The sequence below is a fragment of the Capsella rubella genome, unplaced genomic scaffold, assembly GCF_000375325.1.
Source record: "Capsella rubella cultivar Monte Gargano unplaced genomic scaffold, Caprub1_0 scaffold_8, whole genome shotgun sequence".
Classification (NCBI taxonomy): Eukaryota; Viridiplantae; Streptophyta; class Magnoliopsida; order Brassicales; family Brassicaceae; genus Capsella; species Capsella rubella.
Genome location: NW_006238916.1, coordinates 8,765,056 through 8,780,428, shown reverse-complemented (window position 1 = coordinate 8,780,428; position 15,373 = coordinate 8,765,056). Strand labels below are relative to the sequence as shown.

The window sequence follows — 15,373 nt, the reverse complement described above, 5'->3', positions numbered from 1 at the left end:
TTTTAAGAGAAATATTGGAAATTTTAGTATTCCTTAAGTGATAAAAAATAATAAAAGCTCTTTATTTACATTTTTTAAATTATTAAATGCTTTACAAAGCAAAAACTTATTAATATATGAAAGGGAAAAAAAAAACAGACCTAATATAATCAATCATATGACCAAATGTTTAACTACCAATGTGATGCAAAATAACGAAAACCCAAACAAGAAATATTTTTAAAGAAAAAACAACTTTGAACGAAATAAGAATCAAACCATATGATTGATGATATCATCAGCTTGTAAATCCCACAAGGCGTTATCCACATTAAACACATGTTGATGTTGTTGTTGATGATGATGGCTCCTCATCATCATCATTCCATCTCCTCGTCCTCCTTGAGATCCAATCTCTTCTTGATCAACCACTTCTCCCTTCAGCTTCCTTCTTTCCTCTTCTTCTTCCGCCGCCGCGGTTTCAGCCACGGCCGTGCGTATTCCTCCGTGACCTCTCCATGCCGCTATCGCAGGAGAAGCTGATCCATCATTCCTTTCCTCATTCCCAAACGACGACGAAGACGATCCGTATGAGAATCCATTTCCCATGTCCCATAGCTTCATTATTCCATTCCCTGCCTCTAAACTATCCATTTTTATTTTACCAGCTTCGTTATCAGTAGCAATCTGGTTATAGTTATTTGGATTGGGGTTAGGGTTTGGGAAGTTGATTTGGTTTAGGTCAACCCGTTTCTTGGTGAGCAAGTGAAGCATCTCATCTTTGAAACAACCGAGAGCAGCTTCAGCTAGGTGAGAAACTTGAGGGGGGTTGAGTGTAGTGGTGATCTCTGCCATTAGATGCGAGAAAGGCTTGTGTGTCACTGGATCTATTCCCATTCCCGACAACTTCTTCTTCAGCTTTGTGTTCCAATAGTTTTTCACATCGTTGTCTGTCCGACCAGGAAGCTGCGCCGCTATTAACGACCACCTGATCCATACCCGGCAAAAGGAAATTAACAAGGTTTATGTCTTATTTTCTTGTTTCCTAATTAATAATGTGTTGTTGCTCAAAAAAATATTTAAATTTATTTTAAGAAAATTAAAACTTGTCATATAAAACAAGGTCTTATACTCTTATTCAGTTTCTTGATTCTCAAGAAACATATCGAGAAACTCATGAACTATAAGTGAGCATCAAGGTTCAAAACTTATGAGTCTATATGTAATCTTATACACCAAACTGAAATCATTCCAAGAAAAGTCAAAAATATGCAAAAATATTGAAACCATAGCTAATAAGATTTAGTCATACCGGTTACCAAGAACAGAGTGAAACTTGACAATGATATGTTCTTCAGCTTCGGAGAACTGGCCATGTTTCAAATCAGGACGCAAATAGTTCGTCCATCTTAGCCTACAACTCTTCCCACATCTTTGCAACCCTATTTATTATAAACCAATTTTATTCAATCCATTATAGTACATTACAATGATCACATATAGGAAGATTAATACTTGATTAAAAAAAGAGAAAGAATAGAGAAACAAAATTACCAGCATTCTTAGGGATGAGACGCCAATTACGAGTACCATGTTGAGCAATATAAGAAGCCAATTTGTTATCTTCTTCAGGAGTCCATTGTCCTCTCTTCACATTCTCCTTTTCACAACATGGAATCCGACCCATTTCCTCTTCCTCTCTTTCTAGTTTTTTAAAAATCTCTCGATCCGATTTGATTACTCTTTTAGTTAATTCACCAACACGGAAAAAGAAAACTTGGTTAAGAAAAAGATAAAAAGAAAAGCTTATAAATCAAAGATTGCCCAAAAGATTTAAAACTGCCAAACTTTTGATTTCTTTAAACTTTCTTGTAATTAAAAGGCTTATCAATTGGAAAAGAAGAAAGGAAATATATGCATATATATATAATACGTAAGTATGATTATAAAACAAAAATGAAAACATAAGTAGAAAAATGAAAAATAGCATCAAATGTGCATGAAGTGATTAAAACTATTTAAAGAATTCAACGCTACAGAGCGTGTGATTCCCTTTGGCCGGTAGGTCACCCACTCAACGCCTGGTCAACTCCTTTTTACATCTCTTTTCATTATCAGAATATTCATTCATTCACCCATCAAGAAAAATACATTCTCGATATATATAACTTACACTTTTAATTTGTATATAATCTATGTAATCTATATAACCAACCTTTTCAAAAATTTGGTGATGTGTAGAACGATTTGTATAACAAACTAGGGTTTAAAATCATGACTTGAAATTGTATTATTTTTTAACATAATTGGGATCATATTGTAGTTCTGAGGAATCGGTCTTTTCAGGGAATATGTGTACGTGAAGTACGGAGAATATCGCGAGAGGGCGTTCGTGTGCATTAATGAGCCGTTCGTGTAAAAGCACAGAATCTTGTGTACAATTATACCTTTTTCTATGAGACACAAGTAATATAGCACAGAGGCTTTTTCCAAGTTTGAACTACTAATTAAGAAGAGTAAGCTCGAGAAGAAGAAGAATTCCCATCCTCTCACTTCTCTCGTAAGTAACGACTTCGACCATAACCTAACTCTCTCACCACCGACTCGACCATCCTCTCAGCAACTCCGGTTCCAACACCAATCTCTTTCGCACAACAAACCAGACCGGCTATCCCCACCAACCACAAGGCTGCAGCCACCCCAACACCAACCACTGCTGCCACAATAATTGCCACCGTCACAGCCAAAACCGGAGCAAATATCAGCATCAGTGGAGAAACAATCAGAAACAGAGTCACCGTCGCCACGAAGCTGAAACTCATCAGACCAAAAAGCGGCCCGACCACTGTCACGGCTGCTACAGTTGCTTCCACAACCGAAGAAACAGTCGGCCTCATTCCATCGGTTATGGCTATGTTTCTTCCTTCAGGATTCTCCATGCTACTAATGTAAAGTTAAAACTGAGAATTTTGTACCATGGTCCATGGCTATATAGAAAGGAAGATTGACACGTGGATGCTATAAGCTACAGTTTTACGACACGTGTATAGTCTTGTTAACCCAAAACGCCAAAAACTGTCTCTAAACATTATCCGCAAGGCTTACTACGGATTTGAACTAACAGACACTGAACTAAAATATAGCATTGAACCGAATTGGTAATAGAAAATTACTAAGCGTCTTAATCCGACAAAGAAACATTATTAATCAACTCATAGAATTCTGGGATCCATATGAAAGTTTTGTTAATTGTTTTCGTACATTATTTTTCGAACCATGACTGTAATACAACATCGTTGACGCAGGTTCGATGAGAAAGCTTGCTAGTATATAATAGTATGAGCCAAAGAATCGTTTTTTAGTAAATGATGAGAAAGGAAAGCTTTTGGTGAAGAGGGCTTAGCTGAAATTTGATTTAGCAACTTGTGGAAGAGATTTGAGGAGAGAAGGTGATGGTCTCCGAAGAGTGTGATTGAGAAGTAGCATCAAAGTGAGAAGTGTTAAAGCTCCTGCTTGGTGTGCACTTCCTAGGGAAACCGGAACATAACTCAGAAGCGTTGATACACCTAACGTCACCTGCAAATAACAGAAAGATATATAAACCTCAGTGTTTTGATTTTAAGTTTGCATGAAATTTTATGTCGATTGATTAACCTGAACAGCCGTCATCCCGACAGTGCTTCCAATCAACGCTTTAACAGCTGGATGAATGTCTAGCTTCCTTGTGAACCACCACATTGTTCCAATTGCGATTAGACTTGTGGTTGCCAGAAGGCGATGATCAAGCTATAATGCAAGAAAAGTTTCAGCCTTTTTTTGAGATTCTTGAAGTAAAATGAGAGCTCTGTTTCAATTGTGTACCTGAACAGTTGCTGTGTTCTCGAAAAAGTTGCGCATAAGTGGCTTCATCTCAAATATATTATCTGGGATCCATGTATCGCCCATTTTGGGGAATGTATTGAATGCACGACCCTACAGTTCACAAGCAGAGAGATCAAAATGCTCAGATTCCTTTTGTAACTTAAAAAAATAGAAGCTTATACCAAATTTTTAGTTTGCTTACAGCATCATTTCCAGCTACAAAGGCCCCTGAAATCGCAGTGATACCAACAATCAAGCTTACTGGTAATGCAAGCTTCTTGACTTTAGCTGCTCCACGGACCCAAGCCAGTGACTCAGCTGGAGGTTCAGGCATAACAACAGAGAGAGCGGTCCAGAAAAGTCCACAATAAATGGCGAACGCTGAGGTAAGATGAGCTGCAAGACGGTATGGGCTCACCCTTGGTTGAGAATATTCAGACGGCGGCTCCTACAGGACAAAACTGATTACTGGTTACACAATGTTCTGGTATTGACATCCAATAAGATCATCTTTGATGCCCTAAATGCTTACCTCTAAACCACTTTTAACCATCCACCAACCAATGAAACCTTGTCCAGCACCAAGTGCAAATAAACCAGAGAGCTGAACTCCAAGACGTAGAGTAATATACCCTTTACGCAGAAAAAACGAAAACGGCAAAGCAAACATGATTCCCAATCCTCTTCCCCACATTCGATGGGCATACTCCATCCAATATATGAACTTAAAATCTTCAAGATTCATCCCTTTGTTCACACTGTAAAAGACCAAATACCAAAACACAAACAGCATTTTCAACATGAAAAGTTCGTCCAAAAACATGTAAAGCAAGCAACAGCTTAGCTACCAAAATAGCAACACTGACCGCTTATATTCAGGCGACTGCTTATATTTCTTAAACTCCTTAGCCCAAGCTTCATCTGAAAGAGGAGGGAATTCACCGGTGAATTTCCAATCAGTCATCGATAAACCAGATCGAGTCAATCTTGTTACTCCGCCGAGTACCACCATGCTGAAAACCCAAGCAGCTGATCCGAACAACCATATACCAACCCATTTCCGAGCGTGAGGTCCTCCAGTGACAAGAAGCTTCAAACCCTCTTTACTCCCTGAACTAATCGACGCTACAGTTGACATATTCCTAAACAATGAAGCATTTTGACCCTAAAAAAAAACAGAATCTCGATCATTCCCAATCTCAGAACCATCTAATAAGGACCAAAATCTCAAATTTAACATAAATCCTGATCAAAAGTATCAACCTTTAAGACAAAAAATTTCCACACTATCTGAGAATCGAATTAAGAACAAGCATTAGAAATGAATGTAGAAACTACCTTGAGCAGAGATCGTAAGCCATATAAGGAGTTTCCAGCTAAAGTAGAAGACGAGGCAGAGGTTACAGTAGCAGCTGTGATTTTAGAGGTGAAAGCTCGATGATGAGATGTAGTGGTGAATCCTCGAACAATTCCATTAAACGCTTCCTTGTTCCTCTTCAGAGCCGATCCCACTGCCCGAAACATCTCTTTCTCCTCTCTAGGGTTTAAGCAAGGTTTTTGCCTTCAGGCGTCAAAAGGAAGACGGCAAATCAAATCTGCTTCTGCAATTTCGACCCGACCCGGATTTGTTCCGGGTTCGGGTTTTGTATTGGTGGCTATTCGGTAGACACTAACAATGTTCGGTTTAAAAAACGACACGGTGTTTAGAACAAAAACGGGTAACAACATACATCCATATATGGCTTTTTCCAAAAAAAATTAGTGAAAAGTTTAATTATTATACACACCAGTTTTAGCAGGCAAATTATGATTTTTTTTTTTTTTTTTATGAACTGCAAACCTACGTAAAATATATCGGTCAGGCTTTAATTAAGTATAATTCATTGAAATTGCATTCACTATTTTGTTCATTATATAACATGAGATGATTTGTACATTGTCTTCAGCCTTTTTCTAAGAAAAAATGAAAATTAAAGGATTGTACATTGTGTTTTTAAAATCATTAAGGGGGTGTTATTGGATGGAGAATTTTAAGGGATTTTAATTATCGGTGGATTTTAAAGTTCAATAGCATTTAAATACAATTAAGATGGATTTGGTGTGAAAGAGATGAAATCCTTTGAAAATTGTTAGGATTGTGTTGGTACGTGTTTTAGATGTAAAATACATTAAAATCTTAAATGAAACAAAATCCATTGAAAATTGAATAACGCTTGTTTTTAAGTACTTTAAAATACATCCAACAAATGTTAAATCCAATAACAACAGATTTTATTGTGGTTTTTAAAATACATCATTAAATAACGCTAGATTTTGAAATACATCCAAATCAATTAAAATACAAGGTTGAATAACACCCCTAAGTCGCACTCAAACTCAGACATGACCATGTATGCACATAATATATATCGCACGATCAGTCACCAAATCTACTACTATAGTCTATCTAGATGCATGTTGAAAGAAAATAAATCTTACTTTAGAACTCAAACAAAAATCGCTTCTTTCGTATAAACGTAATGTTGAGAGCTACGTAAACTTGGCTATTCATTTCGTGCAAGAGGCACTGAGTGATATAAACTAATGTCATTAACAAACATGTAAATCAATATATCAATTGCAAAACCTAGCTAGCTATATATCAGTTTTTTCTTATGTTATTTTTTTTCATTTTGTTTGTAGCTTAAAAGAAAATTTATTTTTTTCCTTCTTAGCACCAACATTTTTTAGTTGGAATTTTTTTTTTTTTCAGACAATCTTGTGTATTCAGTTCAACTTTGTAAATACATCGAGTGAGCGCAAAAAGGATCGAGGGTTATTCCCAACAAAGCATGTGAGTGAACGGAATCTAACATTTTCGAATTTTGATGACTGTTTACAATTCAACGGTATATGATATAAAATTCGACTATGTCATTATTCTTTTCTGTTTTCGACTACCCAAGTAGATCATATATATAGTTCTCTCTTATATATTATTATAATTATATGATGCATTTTCGTGGCGACTTAATAAAGTTATGAGACATGCCTAAATTACCAACCCTAACCATACGTTATTCTCGTACCATCGTGTAGCATTTATAATGAATGATATATACTATTACACGACTACACGTAGAAAGACCAAATCGTAGTATATTTTCCTTTAGATTCCATTCATGCATGACTAGCACAATCATACGCATATGCACACATCACTAATGAAAATTTTATCACGAGAGCAATGCTAATTTTTGTTTTAAGTTATTAAATTTGTGTTTTTTTCTTCAGTTTAATCATAACATTTTAATGTAAAACCTTTTACACATTTTTTGTTAAACTCTAATTATATTACATTTATATCCAAACCCTAATTTCGAAATTCATTTTACACGAATCTTTTCCACATTAATTAGACTTGTAACCAAACCCTAATGTCGTAAACATTTACATGTTTTTTATATATTGAAACAAGTTCACATTTTCTGTCGAAAAATGGAATATCATTCATTTTGAAATAAAAACAATAAATCTAAAACATAAATTATAATGACATAGAAAATATTTTTAACATATATATATATATATATATATATATATATATATATATGAATCGAATCAAATAAATAAAATAACAAAATTTAGCCAAGAATGGACCCCCACACACTGCGTCAATAAATAACGACCCTTTGTGAGGGTTAAGGCAAACACAACACAAGCTTTTTGCAAGTCTTGAAAACTAAAAACTCTATATTCTCTCTTCATAGTGTCGACATGGCTTTCGAAAACAACCTAGTTGTGAAGCAAATCATCGACTTATACAACCAAATCTCAAACCTCGAGAGCTTAAAACCATCCAAGAATGTCGACACTTTGTTCGGGCAACTCGTGTCCACGTGCTTACCCACGGACACAAACATCGATGTCACAGAGATACACGATGAAAAAGTCAAAGACGTGAGATCTCATCTCATCAAGCTTTGTGGTGAAGCCGAAGGTTATTTAGAGCAACACTTCTCAACGATCTTAGGCTCTTTTGAAGACAACCCACTTAACCATTTACACATCTTTCCCTACTACAACAACTATCTCAAACTAGGCAAACTCGAATTCGATCTCCTAGCTCAACACACAACAAATGTCCCGACCAAAGTCGCCTTTATCGGTTCCGGTCCGATGCCACTTACATCCATCGTCTTGGCCAAGTTCCACCTCCCCAACACAACGTTCCACAACTTTGACATCGACTCACAGGCCAACAAACTTGCTTCAAGCCTTGTTTCTCGCGATCCTGACCTCTCGAAACGCATGATCTTCCACACAACTGATGTGTTAAACGCTACGGAAGGACTAGACCAATACGATGTGGTTTTCTTGGCAGCTCTTGTTGGGATGGATAAAGAGTCAAAGGTCAAAGCTATTGAGCATTTGGAGAAGCATATGGCTCCTGGAGCTGTGTTGATGCTAAGGAGTGCTCATGGTCTTAGGGCTTTCTTGTATCCAATCGTTGACTCTTCTGATCTTAAAGGATTTGAGGTGTTGACCATTTATCATCCGTCCGATGACGTGGTTAACTCGGTGGTCATCGCACGTAAGCTCGGTGGTTCGAATGGAGCTAGAGGCAGCCAGATTGGACGGTGTGTGGTTATGCCTTGTAATTGCTCTAAGGTCCACGCGATTATGAACAATCTTGGTAAGAAGAAGAATTTGATCGAGGAGTTTAGTGCCATCGAGTAAACAAGTAATAATTATATAATACATCTATTTTCTTAAAATTATTTGTTTTTATGTTTTGCTATTTTCAATTTTATGCCTTGTGTGAGGAGTGTGGTATGTTTGCTAAGTATTATCATTTTGTGAATTTTGTAAGTTCTTTGATCTTCATATCAGTGTGAACCTTTGTATGTTATTTTTATATGTTATCATCGAATAAAAAATAAACTTGAGAATCTACATATTGATCAATCATGAAGGTTTTGTTTGTGATTTATATCTTTGGTGCCTGAAACGATTTTTTTTTCCCTATTTGTAGAACTTTACATTTGCATGCAATCTCAAACATTTCCTTTCTCCTTTTTTTTTTGTAATTTTAAAACAAAAATCTAGATAGTAACAAACGAAAAGAGCTCTAAGTATTATTCAGATTAATAAAAGAACTGTTTAGTGGAAATGAAAGTAGAAGAGTTCCCAACAGGGAAGCTAGAGTCACTGTAACCTCCACTTCCTCTCTTGTTGGAGTAACCAGGATAATGACTCAAACAAAACTCCATCTCACGGATCAAATCTAAACCTTCTTTCTCGCCGAGAGTCTTTAGCTTCCACTCGCTAAATGGATACTCTGTCTTATGAATCACATGAATCTCTCCTCCCTTGTCTTCATCTTTCACCAACACTCTTGCACTCTTCATAAACCCTCTTACAAGCTCTTGATGCCTCCTAAATCACACAATTTATTCAAAAAATGAAAATAAGTAATGAAAAAACAAAAATTGGTTTGACTATGACCAATAATAAATATCGTTTTATACTTCAGTTTCATAAAATCATAGCCTAAAATGTAGCCACAATAAATAGAGTTAGACCATTTTAATTCAAAGAAAGAATTTTTTTTAAAAAAATAGAAATAGTATATGTAGGGGAGAGATGCAAGGAGTATATATATAACATACATGATGGTTTTAATTTCGTGCTCGTGACCATAGTCGAACCCTGCGTGAGGAAAATTGAAGATGACTCTGTCATATACAGCGGAGCCACCAAGGGTAGGCTTTGTGGCCATTGAGTGAACGTTGACTCCATAGACCACGCTGCATCCAAGTTTCTCCAACTCTTCTACGTTCGCCTTCCCATTCTTGAACTTACGCTCTAGCTCCCCTACAACATTCCTTACGTTATTCCAGCATTAATCCACAATCATCATAATATATTACCTAATCGATCTTCACCTTTTTTTCAAACTTTAAATAAACTTGATATTGCAACTTGCAAGTAAATATATATATATACCAACACTTAAGAGATATAACCGCTTATAAATAAGGGCGTCTATGTAGTCATGCAGTAACGAAAGCTATAATAATATTAGATTTTGATTTTACCTTGAGTATCAAGAGTTGTTGCGGTGAGGTTAGATGCAGAGCCAAAAGCTCTTCCTAGAGACAGAGAAAAGGAGAAGTCACCTTCGCCTACCAAAAGTATTTTTTGTTTGTTATTGTAATGTTTTAACCTTTTAGTTTCTTGAACTTCCATTTCATCTCTAGACAGATCTGTATGAGTTTCCCTCTCACACCAAGATTATAAGTATGTGTATATATGCATATAAACAGGTATACATATGTATTTATGGATGCATAGGTGGTCAAAGAGGATTTAAATTTTTAATTTTGTGTGTTTACTAGCTCTTCGAACTTTGTGGGTATTTATTTATTGACTCGAAAGCGTTTAATATTTTGGTCATGCATCCTTTTGAAGTGAAGAGTCGAAACCTTATATATTCCTTTCCGAGACAATTTATACAATTTTCTCTTTTACGTGTATAATAAAGGAGATGTTTATATCCGAATTAACTTCATATTTTCATTGATGGAAATTAAAAAAAGCCCACGTAAGTATATCCTTCGATAATAATGCAATAATTTATGTATTCTCTTATTTAAAAAAAATTAATGTTCAGCATTTTCCGAATAATAGCTGGGATTGCAACTTTGATCCATAGACCATCAACTCCATTCTGTTCGAGTCATCACCTGTCTATTTTAACGGCGACATCATGTTACAGAACAATTTCACAAACCCAAACCACAAACTTAACGTTAGGTTTGAAAACCTCGTCGTAGAGTTATGGTTTGGCAACGAAATGATTGCAACACAAGGTGTTCTGCCGTTTTCGCTAAGAAACGGCAAGACCCGGCTGGAACTAATCCGCCTAATATCGAATTCAGTCGTGCTGCCCAAAATTCACATGGCCGAACTCAGGAGACAAGTCACAATGAATTTGATAGAATTTGAAGTCATAAGTAAAATTAGATTGAAGGCGGTTTTATGGAAATTTCCTTATTTCTATTGGTTGCTCGAGAATTAATTACAAGTAAATTTTGAGCAAATTATTAGAGTAGAGTAAGGAAAACATAAGTAAATTTTGAGCATATTTTTTTCATGCTCAAAATCATATAAATTAATAAATTAATATTAGATAAACTACTGTTAATTACAAACTATATTGGAATACAGTAAATCTTGAAGACAAATTAAATCAAGAAGATTTATCAAATCATTTGATGTCAGATTTCTTAAAAGGCCTAAATATCCACTTTATAGGAAGCGAGAAACATGAAACCATTGTTCAAAGGACAAAAAGAAGATTCAAACATGCACTTTATAAAAAAAATTGATGTTCCTTAGTGATGAAGTGTTTAGCGAGCCACATCTAACGACACTATGAGTCTCACACGCATGTGAGAGGTTTTGGAGTCTCACATGCATTATCAAAAAGAAAAGATGAATGAATAAAAAATCTTGGTTCAAAACCACATCTGCATTCTAGTTACGTAGCTTAAATGATGTATTAATCTAAAGCTAGCTATATCGTAAAAAATCCAAAGTATTTGTATATGCATCTGTCTAGCTGGACTCGGCTGAAACTCGCAAAATCTCCGGCACTGGACTTTCAGGTAAACGTAGTAGAACTAGGACAGCATGAGTGTCGTACGTACACAGCACTACTTTCCTCATCTACAAGAAAAAAGCCCTACTGTGAAAACTGAAACGCATCCCTCAAGTAAAAGAGACATTGAGATTTGAGCGTTAACTAAACTACACTTTTAGTTAACCGTTCTGGTTATCGCAGTTCGCAAAATGGTTTATTCAATCGTATCGATAAACGGGCTCATTTTCCCATAACAGGCTCGCTAGGCCTGCGAATTTTAAAACCCACTATATCATACACGTTACCCGGTTAAATTCATATTAAAGGTAATATTTTGGAGAAACTCATGCATGAATTGAGGCACATGACTTGAAAATCATGAGATGATGTAAATGTTACTATTTGCACAGTACATGGAATCGAAAACATGAAGTGGTTCCCGTACATTCCGCATAATCATCATCATTATAGAATAGGTAAAGAAGAACGTATCTTTCCTATGTAACTCCAAACATTCGCATTTTTATTCCTTGAATTCTCCAAATTAATTTACCTAAAACAAAACCTTAAAGTTTTATATACATAAAAATCGACTCAGCATGTTCTATCGAAGACGATTTTTCTCTAAACCGAAATCATTGTTGAAAGGACAAAAAGAAGATTCCAACATGCACTTTATAGAGAAAAGATGTTCCTTAGTGATGAAGTGTTTAGATAGCCACACCTAACGACACTCAGTGAGATTACGAGTAATAATAATAAAAAAAATTGTTGATATAAAACCTACCGAAACTCAAAAACATAAATTAAAATAAGCAAATTCGTATTCTAATTACGTACCTTAAATGAATTATTAATCTAAGACTATAAACTTTCATAATGAACCCGTACAGCCAATAAAAAACATTATGTTACTACAATATTTTTAAAAAATATATATACGTCGTACAGTTTTTCATGTTTTGTAGTACACACAATAATCAAAGTTCAAAAATTCCACGCAAACAAGTTTCCCATATATTATTTCTCCACTCTATTGCTTTATTTTAAAAAAAACAAAACATTCTATAAATTGAAAATGCATGTAATTTTCTACATAAAATGCATGGTGCAAATCTACAAAACAAAACCCATCCCATTAAGCAAAAGCTCCCTCCTTTTCTCCCACTCACAATCTCTCTTTATAAAAAAAAGTTTTAAAAATTAATAATAACTTTTTTGTTTTTTTTCCTATTTAACCAAACACCATTACACATTCCCAAAATTTCCTTTCATTCAACACACATCTTAGTTTCTAGAGTTTCCTTCTTCCTCTTCTACTTCTTCAACTCTCAAGCCATAAAAAAAAAAACACCATGTCAAATCTTCATCCACCGCAAGCGTCCGAAACCCCTCCATGGGAAACGCCATCTTCAAAATGGTATACTCCAATAAACACACCATGGAGAACAACTCCAAGAAGAACAAATTCTACTCCGAGTACAACACCAATAGCTCCCACGGAAGTGATTGAGTCTAAATCACCTTTATCTCACCAGAGCAGCCCTGCAACGCCTAAGCTAGACGGTATGGAATCACAGCCTTTACACGAGACAATGGTTCTCTTGCGGCTTAGAACAACCCGGACCAGTCCATGGATTTGGTGTGGTGCGGCTTTGTGTTTTATCTTCAGCATACTTCTTATAGTCTTTGGGATTGCTACTTTGATTCTTTTTCTTGCCGTCAGACCAAGAACCCCTGTTTTCGACATCTCTAATGCAAAGCTCAACACAATCCTCTTCGAGTCACCTGTTTATTTCAACGGTGATATGTTGTTGCAGTTGAATTTCACCAACCGAAACAAGAAACTGAATGTGAGGTTTGAGAATCTTCTCATAGAGCTCTGGTTTGCCAACATAAAGATTGCCACACAAGGTGTCTTGCCGTTTTCGCTAAGAAACGGCAAGACTAGGCTAGAACCAATCCGTTTGATTTCAGCTTCGATCTTCTTGCCTGTAAACCATATAATTGAGCTCAGAAGACAAGTGACAAGCAATAGGATAGATTATGAAATCAGAAGTAAATTCAAAGTGAAAGCTGTTCTTGGGTTTGTTCCTTATTCGTATTGGCTGCACGGGAGTTGTCAGCTACAACTGACGAGTCCACCAGGAGGTGGCTTGGTTTCTCGGAACTGCACTACAAAAAGATGGTGAAAAACAGAGGTCATCTTCAAATTCTCTAGCTTTTATTGTGTTCTTTGAACACAAATCTTTCGTCTGCTCACTCACAAGATGTAAAAACGAATCAAGATTCAGTAGACTCCATCTATGCAAGAATGAGATAAGAGTCTGTTCTATATTGTTAAGACAGATCTAGTAAAGTTGATGTACTGTATATAGTTGAGTCAAAGAGATAATTCTTATAAGGCCACAGATTCTATCCCTTATTCAAATCATGCTTCAAGACTACTAAAATCAGATCCATATTTGATTCACAAGACACAATCTTAAAGAACAAGGATCTGACCGTAGATTCCTATGTTAGTTCCTTTTAGTGTTTAAGTAATCAAAAGAATTATATTCAAAGTAAAAAGAAGCAAAACACAGCATGAAGTTCTTCTTTAATTCAATGCCTTAACTTAATTCAAAACTTTTTCTTCAGGGGTTAGCTACAAAAGTGGCAGAGAACAAAAAAAGTTAAGCTAGAACTGATTGGCTTAAAGTTCAACTAGCTTACGCAGGACAATCATGTAAACTTACTTGTATAAGAATAATAGCCTTAAATCTCAGCAAAATCTTTAAACAAAAACTAAAGTAAAAGGACCTAAAAACTAAAGGTAGGCTATGACAGGGATCAAAATAGACTCTTTCACAATTTTAACACTTGCGTCAATAAGAAGATAGTAACCAAATTCTAAATCTCTATGCATTTCATTCTATCAGCTTGAATTAGCCTGTTTAAAAAGGTATCATTAGTAGTTTAGTACTGTACTAACTATACTATCTAGACGAATGAGAAAAGAAACATGACCTAGTTTGGGCTACAAGAAATTAAAACTCTGTTTTCCTAGTTCTTGCAGAAACTTAGTTCTGTTCCCGAATCCTAATATACACCGGTATCGCCTTATCGGTGCTTGAGTTGGAATCAACAACACTTTTTTCATCATTAGAGCTATCTTTAAGCACCTCAGCTTCAAGGTCTTCTGCTTCATCATCTTTTAACATCTTAAGGAACCCACTGTTTCGAGATGGGTTCACACTCTGCTGCAAACCGAGAAATCCAGTGCAGCTCGCAAAATTTCCGGTAGGAGAGAGGACTTCCAAGTAAAGGTAGAAGTAGGAGAGCAGTTTCGTACACAGCATTACGTTCTATATCTAGAAACGGCCCTAACCCCATTAGAACAAAACGCATCCCTCAAGTTACGAATCGGTTAAGTAAACTACACTTAGGTTAAACCGATTCTGGTTATCGTGAATGGTTTACTCGAATCTGTATATTTTGTCACTAATTCAATTTGATACAAATCTTCTGTGGCTAAAACAAGTGGGCACATAGGAGGCCCGTTAGGCCCGCTAATTCATATCCTATCAAAAGGAAATGGTTTGGAGAAACACATACATGCATGGGGGCACATGACTTGGAAAAATCATGAGGTGATGTAATGTTGTTAGTATGTGCACAATACATGGAATCGAAAACATGAAGTGGTTCCCGTACATTCCGCATAATCATCATTATAAAGCTTTTGGTTGCTTCTGTCTGTTGCGAGACTTCACATATAAACCTTTCTTTTCATTTACTCTTTTTTTTTTTCTTCCCTAATAAAATATCTTACGGAACTGTCCAAACTAAACAAACAGTTCCATTAGGTTTCCTAATGCTTGTTTCGTATTATTCTTTCGTCATATTTGTTCAAAATACGAAAAA

The 15,373-nt window shown here is 35.8% G+C and overlaps 6 protein-coding genes across 6 annotated transcripts; 2 read left to right on the top strand and 4 right to left on the bottom strand.

Moving 5' to 3' along the window:
• Positions 1-252: 252 nt before the first annotated feature.
• LOC17876673 (transcription factor MYB80) lies at positions 253-1,666 on the bottom strand. Its single transcript, XM_006281457.1, has 3 exons — positions 1,534-1,666; positions 1,292-1,421; positions 253-967 (listed from the first exon to the last, which is right to left on the bottom strand). The coding sequence occupies exons 1-3, from the start codon at positions 1,664-1,666 to the stop codon at positions 253-255; spliced, it is 978 nt and encodes a 325-aa protein (XP_006281519.1).
• A 729-nt stretch (positions 1,667-2,395) lies between these two features.
• Positions 2,396-3,042, bottom strand: LOC17877092. Its single transcript, XM_006281254.2, has one exon. It carries the CDS (start codon positions 2,916-2,918, stop codon positions 2,529-2,531), a length of 390 nt encoding a protein of 129 aa, XP_006281316.1. The 5' UTR covers positions 2,919-3,042; the 3' UTR covers positions 2,396-2,528.
• Positions 3,043-3,160: 118 nt separating this feature from the next.
• LOC17877376 (cytochrome c oxidase assembly protein COX15) lies at positions 3,161-5,689 on the bottom strand. The gene is made up of 7 exons (XM_006280377.2): positions 5,179-5,689; positions 4,707-5,005; positions 4,373-4,598; positions 4,043-4,288; positions 3,841-3,951; positions 3,634-3,765; positions 3,161-3,555 (listed from the first exon to the last, which is right to left on the bottom strand). Exons 1-7 carry the CDS (start codon positions 5,362-5,364, stop codon positions 3,379-3,381), a joined length of 1,377 nt encoding a protein of 458 aa, XP_006280439.1. The 5' UTR covers positions 5,365-5,689; the 3' UTR covers positions 3,161-3,378.
• Positions 5,690-7,546: 1,857 nt separating this feature from the next.
• LOC17877070 (nicotianamine synthase 2) lies at positions 7,547-8,773 on the top strand. Its single transcript, XM_006281417.2, has one exon. It carries the CDS (start codon positions 7,597-7,599, stop codon positions 8,557-8,559), a length of 963 nt encoding a protein of 320 aa, XP_006281479.1. The 5' UTR covers positions 7,547-7,596; the 3' UTR covers positions 8,560-8,773.
• A 193-nt stretch (positions 8,774-8,966) lies between these two features.
• LOC17876285 (uncharacterized protein At4g26485) lies at positions 8,967-10,071 on the bottom strand. The gene is made up of 3 exons (XM_023777647.1): positions 10,049-10,071; positions 9,492-9,707; positions 8,967-9,258 (listed from the first exon to the last, which is right to left on the bottom strand). The coding sequence occupies exons 1-3, from the start codon at positions 10,069-10,071 to the stop codon at positions 8,967-8,969; spliced, it is 531 nt and encodes a 176-aa protein (XP_023633415.1).
• Positions 10,072-12,762: 2,691 nt separating this feature from the next.
• Positions 12,763-13,868, top strand: LOC17876909. The gene has a single exon (XM_006282314.2). It carries the CDS (start codon positions 12,823-12,825, stop codon positions 13,657-13,659), a length of 837 nt encoding a protein of 278 aa, XP_006282376.1. The 5' UTR covers positions 12,763-12,822; the 3' UTR covers positions 13,660-13,868.
• The last annotated feature ends 1,505 nt before the right edge of the window (positions 13,869-15,373 follow it).